Source organism: Pristis pectinata, chromosome 26 (genome assembly GCF_009764475.1).
Source record: "Pristis pectinata isolate sPriPec2 chromosome 26, sPriPec2.1.pri, whole genome shotgun sequence".
Taxonomy (NCBI): Eukaryota; Metazoa; Chordata; class Chondrichthyes; order Rhinopristiformes; family Pristidae; genus Pristis; species Pristis pectinata.
Genome location: NC_067430.1, coordinates 17,713,296 through 17,736,988, shown reverse-complemented (window position 1 = coordinate 17,736,988; position 23,693 = coordinate 17,713,296). Strand labels below are relative to the sequence as shown.

The 23,693-nt window shown below is 40.9% G+C and overlaps 1 protein-coding gene across 4 annotated transcripts in view; it reads right to left on the bottom strand.

The window, feature by feature from the left end:
• LOC127583280 (segment polarity protein dishevelled homolog DVL-1-like) overlaps positions 1-23,693 on the bottom strand; it is a 121,319-nt gene that overhangs the window by 33,562 nt on the left and 64,064 nt on the right. For 2 of the 4 annotated variants that reach the window (XM_052039064.1, XM_052039065.1), the window contains exon 5: positions 930-1,062. In XM_052039064.1, coding sequence (XP_051895024.1) covers positions 930-1,062 — 133 coding nt within the window. The other 2 variants (XM_052039068.1, XM_052039066.1) reach the window with 2 other exon arrangements.

Sequence of the window (23,693 nt, the reverse complement as noted above, 5' to 3'; positions counted from 1 at the left end):
ACTATTACCGGGTCCTGTGTGTATATTTGGCTGAATCATCCAAGATATAATAGCTTTAGGACTGGAGGGACATGAATCCCAATAGAGACAGAGCCTTTGGAGGAGATTACCAAAACCTCAGAGAACCTTCACCTTCAGAAGGAGGGGACCAAAATCTCTCTCTTTAGAAGAGAAGGGACAAAATAGAAATTTCATATTTTTGACTTTGTATAATCCTTGACACAAAACAAAATGCAAAACTGCAGTAGACGCAACATGGTATTCAGCATTCCAAATTACAACCCTCCACATAATCCTCCTGCTCATTCAATCCTTCTCAGACAGATAGCATTAGTAGGCAATGTATCATCTCCCATTGCCCGCTCGAGACGCCTTTTATCCCATTGTCTGAGACAGCACCTGTTGAACATCCTGCTACCTGTATAACAAATCACTTGCCCTATTATCTGTCTGACCTACTCACTGATTCCCAGTCTGGATTTCCCCAGGACTACTCAACTTCTGACTTCATCACAGCCATGCTCCAAAATGTGACAATGGGTCAAGGACCTGAAACACTTACTACTTCTCTTTCCACAGATGCTAAGTTTTTCCAGTATCTGTAGTTTTCTGATTTTCAGTACAGCACATCATGTGTCCTACCAAAGTCCTGAAGTATTCCCTTCCTGTTACCAATCTACTGCATCAGTTATCCCATTACCTTACCCGTCTGATACATCAACTATCCCATTTCCCCATCCTTTACAAGAGCTATCCCATTTCCCCGTCTTTTACAAGAGCTATCCCGTTACTGTTTCAATACATCATTAATCCAATTACCTGACTGACAGATCAGTTCTACCATTATTTGTCCAATGCAACAGCCATCCCATTCCTTGTCCAATACATCAGACCCTATTACCTGTACAATCAATACCCTTCCCTCCTACCTGCTAGTATTGTCATCGTCGGATTCGATAAAGCTGCTCGAGTCCAATTCACTGCTCATCACAGTGGAGGCACTATCATAACCACCTGGATTACGATGCCGATCTGGTTTTGTGTGTCCATTTACTCGTGCAACTGTGGGAGAAATGCAGTGGCATTAGATGATGCTCAATGACTCCCACAACAAATCTGTACTTATTCTAAAAACAAAGTATTGTAAATACTCAAAATCATCAAAAGAAACAAAATAGTGATAATTAGTCAGCATCTCAGGCAGCATCTGTGGAGAAGGAAACAGGATTAACATTCCATGTTGGTAATCTTTCATTGGAACTGGGAAAAGTTAGAAATAAAACAAGTTTTAAGGTGCAAACAAAAGGGTGGAGGAGCAGAGAGAACAAAAGGGAAGGTCTGTGAAAGTGCAAAGACCCAGAGAAACTGAACAACTTAAGGATTGGTGCTGTTGCCTGAAAGTGGATGGTAAAGGCTAGTAAATAACAAAAGATGCATCTGGGGTAGGTGTAAATCAGAGGAGACTGGAACAAACTGAATGCTAGAAGTGTGAGAAACGTGCTGAAATGGGTGATTATTTGAAATTGTTGAATTCATTGTTGAGTATTGAAGGGTTTAATGTGCTTAGTTGGAAGATGAGTTGTTACTCCTCATGCATGTAACAGTGTAGGAGGCCACATATAAATTGTTTCCCTATCACCACATAATTAAAAGGATAAAAAAGGAGTCAGGGTACAGAATAGAGCTCTGGATAACTACCAGACAAAGCTTAAAGCAAAACAAAAAATTGCAGGTGCCAGAAATCTGAAGTAAAAATAGAATATTTTGGAAGTACTCAGCAGATCAAGCAGCATCCACGGGGAGAGAAACAGAATCAATGATTCATGTCAAGGGTCCTCCATCAGAATAGGTAAAGTGAGAAATTAAGCACGTTTAAAGTTACAGAAAGGGCTTGGATGTAGACAACAGAGGGAATGTCTGTGATAGGGTGCAAGCTAACTTTGTCAAGGTAGTTACTCTAAGAACTAGCAGTCAGATTCAGAAGAAAAATAACAAATTGAAAAAAAAGGGTGCAGCCAATTCAGTGGAGAGAAAAACTGGATGAATATCCAAGGTAGTTAAATATCAAATCTTAAGGGCTGCAGTATGTCCAGAGTGAAGATGAGGTGCTGTTCCTCGAGCTTACGTTGAATATCCTTGGTGCAATGTTGTAATCCAAAGACAGAAAGATAAGAGTGGAAGTGGGACAGAAGTAGAGTGAAAGAAATTTCTTCTCAACTCATTCCTAAGTGGCCAACCTCTTTGAGACTTGTGAAACCTGGTTCCTGACAACCCAGCCAGAGGAAACACCATCCTTGCATTTACCCTGTCATTCCCCAAAAGAATTTTATATGTTTCAATGAAAACAGATCTCATTTATTAAGTAGGTTCCAAAGAGTCTCCTTAATTGCTCTTCAATCTTTTTATTCAAGTATTAATGCCGTGAATCCTCATTGCACTCCCTCTATTGCAAGTATATCCTTCCTAGATAGGATGACCAGATCTGTACACAATATTCTAGGCTCATTGGGGCCCTATATAATTGCAGTAAGACTTTTTTCTCTCGTGCACAAATTCCCTTGCATAATGACCAACATATCATTTGACTTCCTAATTGCTCGCTGCATCTGCACAATAAATTTTCAGTGATTCCTGTGCAAGGTGAGAATGGGGGGAACCTTACCCTTGTTCTGGGTGGGAAGAAATGAGGCAAAAGCATAAATGCAGAACCACACTGCAGAAATGCAGTTTTGACAACTGGAATCCAGATCTCAACATTGAGGAAACCAAAAGCACACAGGAAACAGCTTTACAGGAAACCTCTATTCAGTCTGAGCTTCCAGTTGCTTTTCAGTTTCATTTGTCATTTGATAAAAAAAATCAGCTTCCAGTGGCAAGTTATGAGTGTAGGAGCTCCACAGACAGCAGGGAGTGACCCAGACCAAGTCACTTCATTAGTTTAAGCATTTTCACTGAACCCTGTCTTCCTCCAAAGCTATGTGCAGTATTGAATTCAAGTGAACTTACATCTCTCAAAAAGTAGTCCACAATGTCACGCCAACTAATGTTAAAATTAATAAAAGGTAAATATTCACAGTTTGCCAAAATATGATGTACAAACATCCGTGGATACAATCTGTTTGCAGTGAATTATATGATCAGCAAAGATGATGTCCAATGCTACAAGTAGAATAAATGATGAAAAATTTCATATTGGGCTGTGGAGCAAAATGGGTGATGGTGAAATATGCCTTAGCCAAATTAATCATCAGAGCCTCATTAATGAAAGGAGACAAAAAGGGGGAAAGAAAACAGTGCCAGGCCCCTTCATTCTACTCACAATCTACTGACCCCTCCCACCAACACAACTGGTGTCCAGTCTGTAGAGAATTAGTTCTATGTCCAAATAGAATGAATTTGCTGTCAGAGAAGAAGGACACATGATGCTCCTCCATTTGAATATTAGATAAACCACATTACGAGGTGGCATAGGGTCCCTTAGCAATCTGGAACAAACAGTAATGGGCACAGATTATTGTCTCTAGATGTGATCTCATAATTTATGACACATGCTACAAGCACAAGGGGCTATTTAATCCAGTCTAACAGGAATCAGGTACACGATGTACAGATTAAAATCATATGACATTGATCTAGCCCCCAAACCTCCTCCATCCTGCCTCCTAGAGCATCAATTGGACTGGACAGTCATGCTCCTGCTCAGGTGTTTCTTCTAAATTATGCAGAATAGACTCTTTCACGGTCTCACAGGCAGCATGTGTGACTGAGCATGGTAACAGCTGTACCTCGAAACAAAATCACAAAACAATCCAAACTACTCGTATGTGGTTCAGGAGCCAGCTGCTTCAGTATTAACACTCAATCCACCCCAATTTAGTTTTCCTATCGTACCGTTTATTGGCTGAAAGTTTGGCCTCTAGTGTGAAGTTGTTCAAAGCCCCAGCAGCACAACAGAAGCCAATTAACAAAAGCAAGCCCATCATCAGCTCCGGGCCTTTCACAGGTCAGAGCTCACTGATTAATGCACATCAAATCAATTATATTTTTTATGGTTATTCTAACATCTGCTTTCTTACTTGTTACAATGACTGAACTCCATAAGAGTTCCAAGCTCACTACAACAATTCAGAGCATAATTCAATCTGTGCTTGTTCTGTGGATACACAGGTAAGTATTTGGGGAGTACTTAAATATTTTTTTTAAAGCTAACTGTGTGGAAACTCTTCAATTAGATGCCATCCTGCAACTGCAACTCACCCCCAGTTATGTGCCATTGCACAATACAAATCACTTAACCCCCTCATTAAAAATAGATTTTTAGTACAGTCAAACCATGCTGCTGAGTATACGTACGTTCTCTAATATATATATGTGTGTGTGTGTGTGTGTGTGTGTGTGTGTGTCCCAAAACCCTCAATTGCTTGCTAGCTTGTAGCATCTATATATTAAAAAAATGATATATATACCCTCCAAATCTTTGATTAAAATGCATCCTGTAAGTTGCACCTGAAATATTCTGAATTTTTGAAAACGAGTTCCACAAGGGAGGTGCAAGATAGGGAACAGATGGAGAATTACTTAAATTCTTCCTTCCTTTTCACCAAGGTGGTTAATGACTGGGAGTTCAGGTTTCCCACTCAAATCAATGTCATGTGCTCCATCATCCCCTGCAGTGTGCTACAGCATCAATGGGCATTCGCTGAATGGTATGTTATTTCCTTGAGCTTTCTTGAAGTGGGTCTCAGGACCTGCTTGAAGCTCGATCTTTTTACAGTGCTGAAAAAGGCTATACTATATTGGGAAGAACAAAAAAAAATTGTTTCAAGATTCTCTAGTATGCAACAGAACAGAAAGGCTTTTGTAGGCAGGGACATAGGGTACTTAGTAATTCAGCCATTTCCTCAAACCAACCTGACGAAGCTTTGAAAGCACTGGCAGCTCAACACCCACTCCCCTGCTTTCCATATACGTCATTTAGCTGACAAATGAAAGGTCTTTTGTTTCTGTTTGGCAATTATACCTCCATCTTACTGAATTCTATTACAGCTAACCATGGTAAAGGTGGTTACCGAGCAACAGTACCAAATCTGTGATCCAATTTATCTGAACTGCGGGGCTTAGTATCAGAAAAAGCATGGCACATCTACTCAGAACATCAATACCAGTTATCACAACTGATGTCCCCACAGCTAAATTACATCTCAACTGGTATAGCTGCACGCAGCTGCATCCTTCCCCGTGTACTCACACACCCGGAAGCATACCTCCAGAGTACTCTCTTCCTGGAGGTAGAAATTCAGCAATGGGGCCAGAAAAGTTGGAAAAAAAAGTAATGCAGCCTTGTTTAATATCAATTTTCACCAAGATTGGTTTTGTTGTAGATCCCTTTGTTGGAGTCATGGCTTGCAGGCCATCATGAAGCAAACATAAGCTGGAGATGAATTTCTATTGGCAACTGAATTTTAGGTTGGTGCTTTCTTGGTTGATGGAAGTCAAAGGCTTCAGTGATTGATGCTGCTCCCTACATTTCTCTTGGAGTTGTCATGCACCAAAGATTAGGTCTGCTATGCCTCCAGATGAATGCAAGTCACACTGTTACTTGGGGACCAGCTCTTTGACCAGCTGAATGACATGGTCGAGGAGTACCCTGGCAATAACCTTTCCTGTGGCTGACAGCAGGGAGACTCTTCTATTATTTCACAGTTGGACTTGCCTCCTCTCAAAGATGATCATGATTACATCATCTGAGGGCTCCTGGTTTATCCCCTTCACCCATCAGCTGAATCCTGAACCACATTGTAAACTGATCCAGAAGGTTAAGGTACATGGGATCTTACAACTGGATCCAAAATACACTTGGTGATAGGAGGCAGAGGGTTGTAGTGGAAGAATGTTTTTCTGATCACAAGTTTGTGACCAGTGGTATACCACAGGGATCAGTGCTGGGACCTTTATTGTTTGTGATACATATTAACAACTTGGATGAGAATGTAGGAGGTATAATTAGTAAGTCTGCGGATGACATGAAAATTGGTGGTATTGTGGATAGGGAGGAAGGTTTTCTAAGGCCACAGCAGGATATAGAAAAGTTGGGTGAAGCATTGCCACATGAATTTAATCCTAACAGGTGTGAGGTGATGCATTTTGGGAAGTCAACTAGGAGTAGGACATGTAGTGTAAAATAGTAGGGGCCTAAGGAATTATAATGAATAGAGAGATCTATGGATCCACGTCCATAGTTCCCCAAAAGAGGCAGCACAGGTGGATATGAGGTTGAGGTAAGCATATGCCATGCTTGCCTTCAAAGGTCGGGGCATAGAAAACAAGAACTAGGACATTGTTGTTACCCTACAAAATACTGGTTTGGCTGCACCTATAGTATTTTGTGCAGTTCTGGTCACGACACTATAGGAAGGATGCGATTGCACTCGTCAGACTGCAGAGGAGGTTCACCAGGATGTCACTTGGATTGGAGTACTTTAGTTATGGGGAGAGATTTTTAGATTGGTCTGGTTTATCCTGGAACAAATGAGGCTGAGGGGTGACTTGATAGAAGTATATAAGATTATGAGAGCCACAGATAGGGTAGGTAGTCAAAATATTTTTCCCATGGTAGGGGTATCAAAAACCAGAAGGCATAGATTTAAGATGAGAGGAAGGAATTTTAAAGGAAGGAATTTTAAAGGGGATCTGATGGATATGTTTGTTGTTGTTTTTTTTAAACACACAGTGTTGTTGATATCTGTAACATGCTGCTGGAGGTGGTGGTGGAATCAGATAAAATTACGACATTTAAGAGCCATTTAGACAGAAATTTGAACTGGCAAGACATAGAAAGATATGGTCCTAATGTAGGCAGATGGGATTAGTATAAATGGGCAAAACAGTTTGCATGGACATGGTGGGCCGAAAGGTTCTGTGCTGTACAACTCTGGTCCTTTCTAGTTGAGAAGCCAAGAGTCTCCTCACAGGTATCAATCATGCTGCACTTCAGTCAATCATTAGCTGGGAGTTAACATCTTGTAAAGTGCTGTCAGAGAAGAGATATCTTTGTTGGATCCTTGACATTTGTCTTCTTGCAGCAATTGTTTCCATTGATACTGATGTTTTGGGGCCAAGCTGATGGAAGTGATAGAGCAGGATGGGTGATGGTGAATCCAGCAGTCAACTGCACCTGTCATGGCATGTGTGATGTGGATATCTTTGCAGTCCTTTGCTTAGACAATAAATAATCTAGCAGGGGTCAGTACTTGGACTAGGAGTGTTGACATGGGTTTTGCACTTGACCCCCTGATGAAACAAGGTGTTGGGTATGACAGGACTGTGCTCCAAGCATTTTGTCATGAGAAGGATACTAATGGAGTTGGCCTTCCCCACTCCTTCCTGGCCAATCACACCTTTGTCAAAGTGTTGTCTTTTCCCACCCTGGTATTGAAGTCACTCAGAAGTCTCAGTATATGCAAACCACATCAATGCTCTACATTCATCAACAATCATTGTTAATGCCTTAAAGTATTCAGTCAAGTATATACAACCCTTCTTAATGAATGCATGTTGACTAACCTTGATGCATCTGTGCCTTTCCTAATGCTCATTTATGCAGTTCCTCAGATTTTTTTCCAATTATTTGCCTACAACCAACTTTAGGCTGATTAATTTGTAGTTATTTAGTCTATTCATTTTTTTTCCAAAACAACAGCACTGCCCTAGCACCATGTCTATATCCAAAGAGGAGAGGAAAATGGTAGATTTCTATTTCTTGCTTGAGAATATAAGAAATAGGAGTAGGAGAAGAAATCTAGCCCTTTGAGTCCACTCTGCCCATCTTCAAGATCATTGCTCATTTCTAACCCAACACATTTTCAAAGCTACCCCATATCCCTTAATTCCCTTCACGTCCAGAAATCTTTTGACCTCTATTTTGAATGAACACATTGACCGAGCCTCCACAACCCTCCAAGCTAGAGAATTCTAAAGGTTCACCACCTTCTAAATGAAGTAATTTCTTATCTCAGTCCTAAATGGCCTACCCTTTATCCTGAACTGTGTCTCCTGGTCCCAGACTCCTCAGCCAGGGAAATCATCCACCTGACATTTAGCCTGTCAAGTCCTTTAAGAATTTTGTAAATTTCATTGAGATCTCCTCTCTTTCTTCTAAACTCCAGAGAATATAATCCCAGTCTATTCAATCCCTTTTCACATGGCAAACCTGTGTATGTGCTGTGAACCTTTGCTGCAAACATTCCATGGAAAGTACATCCTCTTTTAGGTAGGGAAACCAAAACTGTATAACAATACTTTAGGTACAGTCTCAAAGTGTTTCACAGTTATAATAAAACTTCCTTACTCATTAATCAAATTCTATAATAAAGGCTAATATATCATTTGCATTCCTAATTGATGGCTCCACATACATGCCTGTTTCTTTTAAGAGTCTTTTATCTAGACTCTATGATTTACCTACTTTTAGAGGGTAATAGTTGAATGGATTTGGTATGAATTAAGGACATGAGCAGCAGAGTTTTGAATGAACTGGTTCATGGAAAATTGGCCAACTAGCACTGTCAAGTTTGGAGGCAGGAAAGGCATGGATGAGGGTTCCATTTGCAGATGAGCTGTGATAGGGCAGAGACAGGGCATGTTATGGAGGCAGAAGTTGTACATCTAAGTGATGACAGGGATTTGTGGTCTGAGTTCACTGCAAGGTCACAAATGACTCCAGGACTGCAAAGGGTCTGTTTCAGTTATCAGTGAGACAAATCACTAGCAAGACAGACAGCTGTAGAAACCCATATAAAAAGATTCCCTTCCTAACACATAATCAGCTTGTCAATTGTGCTCACATTCAAGTAGTTTTGGAAACCAATTTCTCAATAACTGTCCACAGCAATTTCCAAACTGCAGGTGAAATTGAACTGTAAGCGAATCATTTGCTACAGCCACCCCCCGAGGGTCTTGCACTCATTTCTGCTTCTTCACTAACATGCACAACACAGTGCTTCCACCTCATTTAAGCTGATCATTCAGCATCTGCTGCACTAATACCACATCTCATTTATGAAAGAAAGGACATTACCATTCACTAAAGGTAGGTTTTCATGGTTAACTGGCTTTCTGATGTCTCAACCTTTTCATATTGTACTCTCTAGCTGATACAGGCCGACCACAAGATCTGGGTTCCATTCCCAGGTTAAACAGAATTTGCTGATATCAGGATTTCAAACCTATCTCAGAATTCCTGGTTAGGGAGGGAGTCAAATCAGTCTAGATTTCTGTGCCTGATTGTGAGCCAATGGAAAAAGCTTGTGGGATAAGAGGATCCTGCCTGGCCATGATGATCCCCATTATTCAATAGCCTGACAACACTCCACTCCAAAAATTGGCAAATGAGGATTGGTCATGGAATGTGTGAGGCAAGATGCAGGTTGGCTGAGCCTGTGAAGCTCCATTTTGAATTAGTGCCTGCAGGAAATCAAAGAGGGGAACAAGATATGTGGAACTCAAGCCAGGCTGCAAAAAACAGATAATTTAGTGGTGGGATGGGGTCCCAAAGGTGTGCTGGTAAGTTAACTGGCCAGTGTATATCACCTCTTGGTGTAGGTTAGTTAATGGCAAAAAGAATCCAAGGGGAGTGAATGGCCAAGTGTAAGAGAGATTAAGTTGTTGGGAGTACTGGAAAATAAGGGGAGGGAGGATGGGATCAATGTGATTGCTTTCCTAAGGGTTGCTACAGACCAGTGGGCCAACTGGCCTCCTTTTAAATTGCTGCAAGAACACCCCTGGGTCTGCAAACATACCAATAGCCATGAACTGATTAGAACCTGCTATGTGATGAGCACAAATAGTGATGCCATGTGCCAAGTGGTGGCCATGGGCACCAGATTAGTTTGTTGTTGTACACTTTAGGCAGAATCCCATTTGAAGAGTACAAGGGCAAATGCCACATTTCTTCAGCTAGTTTATACCCACACTGATAAACACGGGGTGGTGCTTCAGGATAGCATCTCACTGGCTGCAGTGGTCTCAGGAGGAAATGTGTAGACTGGAGGCCTTGATTCGACTGAGCCGGGCACCGTGTAGACTCTGTTCTCTGCCTGTTCCTTCCAAAGCACTGCCAAAGCCCTGATGAAACCATTGCTGATGTCCACTACACATTCAGTGTTGAGTGCATACACGATCTACAGTAATTGACCTGTTCCAAATGCTGTGTGATTTCTGCAGAAATGTCAGCTGTAATCCCACAGGGGTAGGGCAAAAATGTTTACTACAGTAGAAGGCTCAACAGATCCAAGGAAGCCCCAAGAACACAGTGGTAAATCCACCACTCCTTCCACAGATTCCCTTTGGTATCACTCTTTGCACTGTTGCTGGCTCTTGAATGGTGGCTGACACAACCTGTAGGAAAGTGACAACATTATTTAAACATACAACCATTAATATTCCTTTCCAACATTACGTCAGACTCTGCCGCACAGCAAACCAAGATTTTCGTAAAAAGATTCCATGCTTGCAGTCTGTGATCACGAGGAAGAATTAAATCCATGAGCTCTAGAATCAACTGCAACATCAAGTCTGTTGCTCTGGCTGAGTTTACATAGCTTAGCACAGATAGGGGCTGACAGAAATAAAAAAGTGGCACTGAGGTAAAGATTATCTTATTGAAAGGTTGAGCAGCAATGAGGGGGTGAAAAGCCTACTCCAATTTATATTTCTTATTTTCTTAAGTTAATGGAACTTTGCTGTTCTGCATGGCATATTTAATCACTGCACATGGTGTAGTACTGAGTCCTTTGTAACAGATCTAGCAGCGTACTCTCTACGTGGTCCACAAGGATAGATGGGAGCTGAAAACAGAATGGCATCATTTCAGAAAGCAGCCTCAACATTAGTTGAGCAGTGTGTGTGGAGACATCAAAGTAATTATAGGCCAGGTGCCATTACTCCCCACAACTCCTACCAATGCCCCAGCTTCTCACAGGTAAGGACATCTGCAAGTCTTACCATTGCAATGCTTGCAAACATCCAGGTTTGTTATTAAAAGGACTTAAATAACCGCACCTCCAGGAAAGAGACTAGACTGCTCTTTACTGAAGAGAATTACTGGATGCGATTGTCAATTATTTTTTTTATCTTACTACAGCTGACAGGACCTAACTACTGCAGCTTTATATTAAGTTCTTCAGGTAAAACACTACAGATAGATAACAAGGCTGGGATACTTACAATAGCTGATACTGGACAATCTGATCCCAGATATTCTGGGAATGCTGACTACTAGTTGGTTGGATTTGTGGTAACCTCTATTTCTTTACAATACAGAACCTTTTATCCCATTCTGCTATGCGCCTGCTTTTCTCCTGCTGCTTTATCCCTCAGATTGTTGTTTTGCAGAGAATACTTAGCAATGCTGCATCATCAAAATAAAATAATCTGTTGGTTCAGTTACAGGATAATAGCGATCAATTGTATACAGCTTAAATGATTCAACCCGTATAACCTTAACTAAAGATAATGTTTGAGGCAGGAGAAGTTGACATCACCAGTCAGAACCTCATCTACAGATTTTTAATCGGTTACCAAGTAATTTATTTGAAATAAAGCTCCTACATCTGTAGACATACTGCAGGGTATTAACTCTTAACACACTATCCCCAATCTCAGGGACATTTAAAATGCTGCAAACAAACACTGTTCAGGAAGAGTCAGACTTGAGCTATTCCTGGAAACCTTAATGTGAGTTCCGTTGGGACAATTGATTCCACTTTAAGACACTAATTTGTATAATATCTGCCTGATTAGCAAGGCAGAAGTGAAAGCAATATGGACCTGCTGGGCACAAGTACTCAGCCTGGCAGCAAACTGCCTGCTGATGTGAATACCCAGATATTATAGTCACTAATAAAAGAAACGCTTCACTGGAACAGCAAATGAAACACATTCCCAATGACTGAGTCTAGCCTGCTCTGTCTGCTGTGTATATATATCAAACATCACTTACTGTAAAGCAGGCTAACTTCCCAGAAAGCAGGGCGAGAGGTAAGCATGCCAATTTCTACACATCAGACTTTCATATAACTGATTGCATCGGCAGCTCCTGTACCTGTGACACAATGAGATTAAGCTACTGGCAGAGATCTCCTATTCTTCAGGCAGAAGGGCAGATGCATCATCTGACGAGAATCCAATAGCAACAGTTTATGCAAATCATTTCTCTCTCTCCCTCTTTCTCATAGCCCATCAGTGCCTGCCTTAGGCATCCTGCTATTATGAAAAAGTGCTGAATAAATTCTATCAAAGAATGAGGCACTGTCTTGTATCGGCAGGTATTGGGCTGTCCAGCCTTAGGTTTAACCCCTTCTCTGCTACAGCCTGATATTTTATATTTAATCAACTAGCACATTCTAAGTTGTAAATTATTCCTTTCAATTCCCTCACTCACCATTCCTCTGTACTGATCCTTGCTGGAATTTGGGTTCCTTGTTCCCCCTGAAGGTGCTGTTTCTCACTGACAGTACGGCTTGCTCCGTGAGCCTATATGGTGAAGACAGGCAAACTATTCAACTTGTAAGCTATTACACTCTAGTCCAAACCTACAGTCAGAGTTATATAGCATGGGAACAGGCCCTTTGGCCCAACTCATCCCTGCCAACCAGTGCCTTCCTGAGCTTGTCCCACATTCCTCTAAACCTTTCCTATCTATTTAATTGTCCAAATGTCTTTTAAACATTATAATTGTTTCTGCCTCTGGCAGCTGTTTCCATATACTCACCACCCTGTGTGAAAAATGTGTCCCTCAGGTCCCCTTTAAATATTTCCCCTCTCACCTTAAACCCAGGTCCTCTAGTTTTAGACTCTCCTAACCTGGGAAAAAAGACTTTGACCATCCACCTTATCTACACCCCTGATAATACCTCTATAGGTTCACCCCTCAGCCTCCTTTGTTCCAGAAAAAACAATCCCACTTTACCAATCTCTCTTTGTAACTCAAGATTCTTAATCACCAGCAATCCAGTCATTTCTCTTTAACCAATTTCTACATAGTACAGTTTTGCAGAGCAACCTATGAGGACTTTTCCCCTTTCTGATCCGTGAATACTGAGGCCATCTGGTAGGCATCCATGTTCAATATGTTCAGTCAGGAATAAAAAGACATACATTTGTATTGTGCCTCACAATGCCACAAAGCACTACCCAGTCAACAAAGTACTCTTTGCGATGTGGCTGTAACAGAGAAAAGATGAAAAACAAAGCAGAATGACATCCCATAAAATTATTTTGGGTGCTCACCTAAGCATCCTCCCTCTCCACCTATCGCTGTATACAAGATTAAGCAGAGTTGACAATTCTGTTGCAGTTCATCAGATCCACCATTCCAGGATAAATCTTTTCATATTTGTCAGACAGCTGCTTCATTGCAATTAGCTGCCCTTTTACAAAGGAAGAAACCCTTCACTTAATCTCTCACCAAGCATTCTTTCTCTTTTAAATATCCTTTTATGCCAGAATGTCATTGGTATCCAGTCTCTACCTGAATTTCAATTGCTAGATCTTAAAATTTTCTTCTTGCATTTTAAAACATTTCACACCAAAACACCTCCTGTCACATTCCTCACATGACAGCATGTTGTACTATTCACAGGGAGAGAAAAACAATCCTCTAAATCCAAGTAGACAAACATCATATTTTATATTAGTAATTCCCTTGGATTTCAAGTTTGACTTTTCATTAGTTCTTCTCAGGTTGTGGGTGACACTTGCAAGGTCAAGGTTTAAATCCTAATCTGAATTACACTTGAATCAAATGATGTACCAGACCATTTCAGAGGGCAGTTAAATATCAACCACATTGCTCTGGGAATGAGGTCACAAATGGGCCAACCTGTGTTGGATTCGACTGTTTTAATTAGTTTTTTTTAAACGTGTATAGTGTTTAATACACCTCCAGTGGCTGCACAAGGAATGGCTGCTTTCTAGCTTATTGGTTCGTCCATCAGGTGAATATGTGGTTTTTTCATTGGTTGGTTTTGCCAAAAATATCTAATAGGTTTCCTGATTGGACTATTGTTAGCTAAGGAGCCTCTCTTATCTCAGGTATAAAAGGTGTCACTTTTTTTGTTAATCACTCTCTTGCTCGTCTCCCCTGGCCTGAGCTCATCTTTTGTTCCCTTTGTCTCGGCTCATCAAAGCTAGTGCCATGTACTCTGTGACTGTTTCTTTGTTTTAAACTTTCCAATAAAACTTTGAAGCACAAAGTTGTTTTCAACTCATTCCTGGACTCCTGAAAGAACCTGTGGATTCGAAAATAACCGGATCTGACACTGGTAAGGACAGTAGACTTTCTCTCCAAGAGGACATTAGGAGATAGCTGATTTTTGTTTTGTGAACTAGTGGGAGTCACAGGGTCATCATTGCTGATATTAGCTTTTTATTTTGGAACTGAAATGCCCCAGGTGCTGTAGTAGGATTAGTCTCTAATTCTGGAACATCAGTCCAAACCTCTGGATTGCTAGTCCAATAACATAATACAATGCCACCAGTACAATATTAATTTTCATTCAGTCCCATTGCCTCCTTGGAATTGATCTTGGGTACCAGTTTAATCTGTGAGAAAAAAAATTGATGGCTATAAAGCACTTGACTGAATTTTGTCACCCTAATTTATATTACATTACTACCCAAGATCAATTTCCCCTCAATTCTCCATTCACACAAAAGATATAGAGTCATAGATTAATACAGCGTGGAAACAGACCATTCGGCCCAACACTGTCTGAGTATAGGGGGCCATATTTCTCAGTATGTTTACAATAAATAAGGGTTGACAAATGTTCCATATACTCCAGCCAACATCTCCATTTGTTCATCTTTGCCAGTCCCTCAGGATTGAGGACCCTAGTTCTATGGGTGTTGAGATGGCTGACAAAGCTAATGCAAAACCCGCAGACTCTACCGCAAATGGGGCGAAAGGTGCTTTAAAGTTTGTGAGGTGGCATCATGTGCTCCTATCTCATGGGCTTGAGGATCTTGGTGTCATCCTGAAAGCTCCTTTTCCACTTTGAAACGTCATGGCCAGGGGTTTTCAAGATTCACTGGGAATGTAAAATGTGTGTTGCCCTCGTGCCTCATTCACTCAAATACCATATTCGTAATAGAACATCAATTCGTAATGAACTGATATAGGACCCACCGATGAACAAGCATCATCTCAGGGAAGTAATTATATTCTGAAATCAGGATCTGTCTCTACCTAGGTGTCATTTTACTTCCTGAAACGGGAAACCCATATCAAACACCAAACTCATTCAGCAACAGTTTAATACACGTTAAATGGCATCATTCTACTTACCTTGGTCTATAATACTGGAGAAAACAATGATGGAGACACAAGAGACTGCAGATGCTGTATTCTAGAGCAAAAACCAAACTGCTGGAGGAACTCAGGAGGTCAGGCAGCATCTGTGGAGGCAGAGGTATGGTCGACATTTCAGGTTGAGACCCTGCATCAGGATTGACATCTCAGCTCACCCCAGTCTTGATACAGGGTCTCAAATGCTGCCTGACCCACTGATCACCTGGAGATTTCTGCTGGACGGCCTGCACGTGAACACTTGGCAAAGATAAGATCAGGTTGGGGATGTGTTGACAAAGGCAGCAGATGTACCATAATGAGGGCTCTTGTAAAAAAAAGATTGTGGGGTCAGTCTGGAGAGATCAAGGAATTCAGTCAGGAGAAGCAAGGGGGGAGGAGGGCAGAATAAGGGCAATGGAGGAGAAATGTGTAGAGGAAGGGAAAGAAACAGTCAAGGCTTGACTGAGATAAAGAGTTTGGATCAGACACCTGAATATGGCCTTTGTGCAAAACTCAAGTGCACTCAGCTCCCTGGACACTGGCGCTGATTAGCGGTAGGTTTGGGTCAATTCCCATGGCATTGGGACTGGTGGTAACCAGTTCAAAAATGGGCCTGCAGTTGCATTTGGATGTGATTCTAACATGGGGTTGAATCACCCTTAAATTGACTCAGTATCAGTCAACAACACCCAAGGTATAAGGAGAGCAAGGAGTGGTCAAACCTAGACTCCTTGCGGGTCTCCCCTTGCTTCTTGCTGTTCCTTCCACTGCCCCTGTCGTATCTCATTCTAAAAAATTCTTTGTGTATTAGCTTAGCAATGTGTAACTAACCTCTTTGATTATGAGCCACATAGTTGCCACTGGTGAGGCAAAGGAAGAGGCAGAAGTTGGAGAAACACAGAGATCTGAGGGTTGTCGTACTTGAGGAGGTTATGAAGATATGCAGGGACAAGACCCGAGAGTGATTTAAGCATGATGAGAATTTTAAGTTACAACATTAGAGATTGTAAAGGTCATGTATTGTGCATTCTACCTTTCAAGATTATTGGTATTTTATTATTGTTTAACACTGCATTTAAAACTACAATTAATTCTACTCACACGAATAATCCTAATTCATTTTTTAAAATCACTCACCACAAGTAATAATAATTTATCCCAACAGATCAGTCAATGATTAAGCGCAGGTATTTTCATGACACCACCATGAGACACAGATGATTAATGACTGAAATCTGAAGAGATACCTCACCTCCCTCTTCACCCTGTCACACTACATTAGTTTTTACACAAGTGTATTCAGATTCCTCTAAAACTGGTGGTGATATCAAAAGTTGACAACTGTACTCACAGATGACTAGCCTTGAGCAAATTTTCCCTTTTATCTCCAAAATCCTGAAGTTGTACTATATCAACAATAAACCACTAATTATAGAGCAAGTAAAGGATGCACAGTCACTCCCTTAGAGATGATTCCTGCAGGGTGCACTGCAGTCACCAATGCACTGGTCAACACTTCAAACAACTTGCACATTGGAGGCAGCTGTTGTAATGAAACAGCCAGAGGCTATCAAGCCAGAAGAAGAAAGGTGCACGTGTCTAACTATGTGGAGGCCCATCTCAGCAATAGGTCAAATAAGACAATCTTTTGAGTGAACGAACATCCAAGTTAGTGTGGGGGGGGGGGGGGGTGGGGGGGCATGCTCTGTTCAGAAGTTGAAATGAAGTTTGTTGTAGAGAACAGTCACAGAAACAAAACATTATAAAGCCTGCTGCATCCAACAGCACCTGTAACTCTCACCACATTTGCGACTGCCATTTTTACCCATAAATTTTTTAAAACCCTTACAATAGCTCTCCGTATGTCTGCCATTTCTGGTTGCAAAGTCACTCAAGTCCTGTAAGTCTCCACCATCTCTGGGAATATTTCTGTGTTGCCTGCCATGATGACAGAGGTAAAATATTTATTTAATTTCCTTATTCTCAAATGTTTCCTGTCTCATTCTGAAAGTGACTTGCATTAATTTTAGCCAGACACTTACTTTTTACATATCTAGTAGAATTTTATGTAAAAAGATACAAGTAATCAAGTGACTACCTTGTGCCTGATCCATATTCACAATTTTGTGTAGCTGTCTCTCCAATATGATGATTATTGCCTGAATCAGCTGCATTAATCCAATGGTTTAATATGGTGAGAAACTTTGAATATTTTCCTTCAGTTAGCAGTAGTTTAGGCCATGACCCTGGTCTCTAGTCTTCTTTGGCCCCTTCAAGATCTTGTTACATGAAGTCGGTGAGATATTTGATGTGTAACAATTACCACAACGAAAACCATGCACAGACAACTTCCACTCCACAATATGAAGTTTGGGAACTGGAATATCAGGACTGTCAAGGACAATCCTAATAGTGACAGACCTGAACAGCAGACAAGGATTAGGAAAGGCCAACTCCAGTGGGGTTCTTCTCTTGACAAAATGGTTGGAGCACAGACTCATCATAATGTATACCCTGTTCATGTTCACTATCATAGCCTGTGAACTCAGATACTTTGCTGTACAAAGTGAGACATGTCAGCAAGAGAAGGCCAGTTTAAAGAACAAGGCAGTACGCACACCTTCCTTTGCAGGAGTGAACTAGAATGGTACGCCATTTTCAATGAGCAAGCTTCACCATCAAAAACAAGTAGTCCCGCACCTCAACAATTTCCCCTCAGGAATTAGTGTCTTATAATCCTTTGGCTCATTCTAACACAGAATGAAAATGCTATGGTAGCCAGTGCACATCACTCAATCCTTGAAGCTCCAGAAAAGGCCAAAAACGACTTCTACTCCTACCATGAAAACACCCCGGTTCTTATCCCACAGGAAGACAAACTGATCCTTCTGAGTGACTTCAGTATCAGGGTGGGAAGGGACACAACCCTCTGGCAAGGCAGGATCAGCAAACAAGCAGTAGGAAAGGCCAATTCCAATGGGGTCCTTCTCTTGACAAAATGCTTGGAGCACAGAATTGTCATAACAAATACCCTGGTTCGTCAGAAAGACAAACACAAGATGACATGGCAACAACTTGGTCCACGTACTGGCACCTGTTAGGTTACATCACTGTTTGAGCAAGGGACTGCAAAGATGTCACATCAACCACGCCATGACAGGCATCAATGACTGCTGGACTGAACACTGCCTAATCCACTCTATTATCTCCATCAATCTGGCCCCAAAACATCAGCATCAATGGAAGGGTTGCTGCAAGAAGATCTCAAGGACCCTTTAAAGCTGGCTCTTCTCAAAGAGTGACTTGCCAACAGCAGGACATTATGCTGTGCTTTCTTGCTAACAGTAGTTCATTGCCTTTTATAAAGGTGTAATCAGTTGATAATTAAGCAGGATATTCAGTGCTATTCCACTGTACTCAGTTAACTCCATTTAATTAAACACTTGCTGGGAAAGTGACTTGCTTATTTATTTTAAATGAGCTGTTAATTAGGATGAGATGGTATTTCCAGTTTACGGTCACTTCAAATTCCACAGTCAGCGATATCATCGAGAGTTGAGCAACACAATTAACCAGAAACAACATACACTCCTTAAAAACCCACCCTTACAGAGTGCTAAGCAGAAATGAAGTGATTCCAGCAACAGCATTCATTTGTGTCTCTCTGTTCACACACTTTCTCCTTCACTTTTCAAGAATAACAGATGCCAACAGATATGCTTAAAAAAAAGATGGGATTCATGAAGAAACACAATCTGCGTGCAATTTTAACATAGCTAATCTCACTGGACTTCCAGTGACCAAACCACGTGCCAGGTCTCCACATTATACAGAATTCCTAACTAAGGCAAAACATTCCAACACAACACCCCCATCCCAAAAACAAGATGTTTTCATTCTTTCTTTAAATTGCTCCCTGAAGAACATCAATCCCAGCCAACAGAGGTTGAACCTCTAGTTTTAGATCCACTATTCCTATTGGTTTTCTTTCTCTTCTGAAATGCTGTTTCAAAACTACTTTGTTTTCCCCACTCCCTCTGCATCCCAAGACCCTGAAGGCACTGTACCAAATTTTCCTCACCCAACCTACTCTTCAAGCCTTAGTCAAGGCAACTATCATTCATTTTAAATGCCATCATCACATTACACCTTAATCTCCCTGTTCTCATGAAGCTGCTCTATTTTCCAAATCTTTCTTTGCACTTGTACTTCCTCATACCAAGAAAGATCATGAATCTGTGCTATTCTCTCCCAGTAGCCTCAACAAAAGTCCTTTATGCTGAAGCCAAAACAACTCAGAAGCTGTCTCCATCAACCAAGTCTTTTATAGGCTCACAGTTACACCCTGTCTTTTATACCTTGGCCTTATCCATTCAAGGGGCTGCTTTTCATATCTTGTGAACATGAACCTCCCAATATTTCCATTTTTTTCATCCTCCAGCTTTTTGCAAAGTGTAATTACAGACATTGAATTCCATTTCACATTTTTTGCACAGACTCCAGCACCACAACATCTGCATACCTTCCTCTGGTCCTCAAGTACTATTTATAACGATAATAATGACACTCACTCAGCACCTCATCACGTAGTAATACAGATCCATAACCCTGTGACTAAATACCAATCTGCCACCTCTGGGTGCATCTGTGCTGCAATATAAACTGAACAAATTGGACACTGGGTAAATTAATATCAAGCACTTTCAAAGCAGACAGCAGTAAACTATCAGGAAACATCCAGTAAAGGGTTAAAATCCTCATTAATTTTATGTATTTGCTTGTCGCAACAGCGCTAAGAGGGGTGAGAATGGAATTGGTGGAGCGCATTGTGAGAGCAGAATAGCAGCTCTGATTAAATAGTCTCACCTGGCTCCTCTCACATTCCTCAGATCCTCGCCCTGCATTTCACCACAGTATTCATCTGTCAGACTGCAGAACTGAGGGGGCTTGTTGCAGTCAGTCTCTCATCTGATAACACCAAGAACATTCAGTCATCTACAGCGAAAGAATAAAAATAAAAATATGCTTTGTAGAGATGGAGAGACACACCAGGAACTCACTGCCAAAAATCAGAAAACCAGAACAATGCACCATGCTGCTCAGTCCTAACTCACCCTCGCAACTCAATCTCTGTGTCCTCCTTCAGCCTGAGTGAAAGTGAAACTTCCACCAGTTCCGGCCTCTTGCGCATACCCTATTTTAATGGCTCCATTGTTGGCCTTGCTTTCAGCTGCCTTGCTTTTCCTCGCTGCCCAAAAATTGAACTATTTAGATAATCTCATATCCACTTCTCAGTCTATAGCCCTTCAAAGCAGATACAAATCGAGTGCTCACCAATGTATTTTTTTTTGCCTCCACTCTTTCAGCTGTTAATCCTTTGGTAGTGTTCTTGTCCCTAAAAGCCATCTCTCTCTAAAGCACATCTCATTTTACTTGACTTGATTTAAGCTGTTCATTTCCAGATTCTATCCCAGTAACCCATCTCAAAAGTTGATTCTCTTTTGGATGGTCAATTTCCACCAATTCCCCTTTCTTCCTGTGAATAAACATTTCACCGTGTTTAATTGTTTGTGATCCTGGGACTTTACCAACTACCCTGAATCCTCTGTGTCTGCCTTTGTAGAATGACTGCCAGAAGTGGGTGGCTCCAGGGTCTAGCACAATCTGTTAACCAGGATTAGAAACAAACATTAAGTAAGAAAAAATGGTTTAAGGCCACAGATGGTGGATAAAGAAGAAAGGAGACTCAAAGAAATAATGCATAATTTGCAGAAAAATATATTCTGTTAAATGGAAAAATTCCAGCAGGAAATCCAGTCCACCCATGGCTGATAGGAGAAATTAAAGATAGTATTAACTCCAAGGAAGAGGCCTGAAATAGTAGCAGGCTAAATGATGGAGGCAATTTAGAACCCAGCAGAGGACTAAGAAATTGATAAAGACCAGATAAACAAACTAGCAAGAAATATAAAACAGATTGAGAGAGCTTCTATAGGTGTATAAAGAGAAAAAGGCAATGGAGGGTAAATGTGAGTCCCTTAGAAAGACAGGTGAAATTATACCGAGGAATAAAGGAACTGGCAGGAGAATTCAAGGAAAAAGACACAAAAAAACTCAAAGAAATACCAGAGAACCAAAGGTCCAGTGAGAATGAGAAAACCAAGAAAATAAGTATTAATCAAACAATACTACTGGTGGAGTTAGTGAAATCAAAAGCAGATAAACCTCAAGAAGCTGATTAACTCTTTCAAAACTCTGGGATGTAGATTATGAACAATCTAGCTAGTGTCTTCCAAAATTCTGTTGATTTTGGAATTGTTCCTGTGAATTAGGTGGCAAATGTAACCCCCCTATTTAAAAAAAAGAGGGACAGAGAAGCAATTGACCTGTTAGCCTAAAGCCTAGTGCAGATAAAATGCTGGAATCTATAGGGCCATAGAGCATGGAAACAGGCCCTTCGGCCAAAGTCATCCAGGTGGACTGTGTTGCCCAGCGACTATAACAAAGGCCGTTATAATGGAATATCATGTAAAGAATAATAGGATTGAAAAAGTATGATGAATTTATGGAAGGAAAACAGGTTTGATTTATCTACTGGAGTTTTTTTTGAGGATGTGATTCATAGAATAGATAAGGGACAACCAGTGGAAATGGAGCATTTGGATTGTGAAGGTATTCATTAAGGTCCCAAACAGAGGTTGGTCAACAAGGTTAGAGCATATGGAAATCAAAAAAAAAACTGTAGATGTTGCAAATCTCAAACAAAAGCAGAAAATGCTAGAATCAAACAGCAGGTCAGGTAGTATGTGTGGGGAAAAGAAACAGAGATATCATTTTAGATCAAAGACCCTTAGATAGAACTGGAAAAGTGAGAAAACAAGTTACTTTTATGTTGTAGAGAGGATGGGAGGGTGAAAAGGACAAGGGAATACTTCTGGTTAGGTGAAGCCAGGGTTGCCATGATGATAAACTGTTGGTGAAGCTATCTGGTCAAAAGGTTAATGACAGCAGTTAGGGAGAGTAAAAAAAATACAAACACAGTGATATGTAAATGCTGTGAAATACTGAGCTGTGGGAAATGCCCAGTAGGGCATATTGTGCTAGTGGAAAACGAAAAGTGGAGTCAGTATAATTATTCATTTGTAATATTGATTCTATTGTTGGAATAAGGTAGGAAAACGGTATTGAATTAGAAGATCAGTCATGACCTTGATAAATAGCCTAACAAGCCTGAAGGGCCAAATTGCCTACTCCTGCTCTTCTTATTTCTTATTTTTAAAAGCAAAGATCAACCTGCATTAAAGATGTATGTGGACATTACGAATAACAGAGTGACACTGAAGGTGAGGAGGAGAGAGAATTAAAACGATAGTGAGGCATAGACAATCATTGTGATGGAATGTTAAGATGTCTTCTAATGCTTTTAGCAATGAGAACATAAGAAAGATGAGATAGACAAGAACGTACACTTATACAATCACCATAATGGAATATTAAAATATTTTATATGGTGTTATTGAGAGAAAGAGAAACACAGACCAAAAGTAGCATCATGGTATCAGTTAAATAGAAGGTAGTAACATACTGAACAAGGCGAGAGGCTCATTGCCACTCATGTATCTGTGTTTGTGTGTTTCTGTGTCAGCTATCCCACCCATGCTTTCACAACTCATTTGCAATACATGCTTTAGGTGGCTGAATTATCACTGGGGCAAAGCTCCAAATATTGCTGACCCAACTTAGTTGGGTGTATTTCCACACAAATGTACTCAGCCGAAAGTCTGAATCAGGCTGACAGAAACCACAGGTGCCTCATGCCTTTTAGTATCTCAGACCATTTGACCATAATTGGCATCACAACCAAATCCAATCCTGTCCACACATTCATTGTCCAGTACGTGTGGCTGGACATAGCAGGAACAGGAACTGACGTCCAAAAGCTACTATCAACTAACTTGACCCACACTATAGCAATACAATTGGAACGTTCAGTTCCGTTCAGCTAAACAGGGAAGAGCTCAGACGATATTTATGATCTTTCCTAATGCTTTATGGAATGCACTAGAGAAGTAAATTTCAAAATAAACACTTCATTCTCGTTACTGCAGGTGGATGGCATAGCTGCTAACTACAGCAAAGCGCATAGTGCGCCTATGCACATAGAGTAGGTATGCCCTCACTTCAACCCACACTCTCATGTCTACACACAAGAGGAAAGTAATCCAAATATGTATAAAGAGGCACACCCCCAATAGTCACATGCACATCAAACATGTGCACACACAGACAAGCAATGATGCTTTGGAGCATGACTCTATATTAATTTTCCCTCGGTGTCTCACTT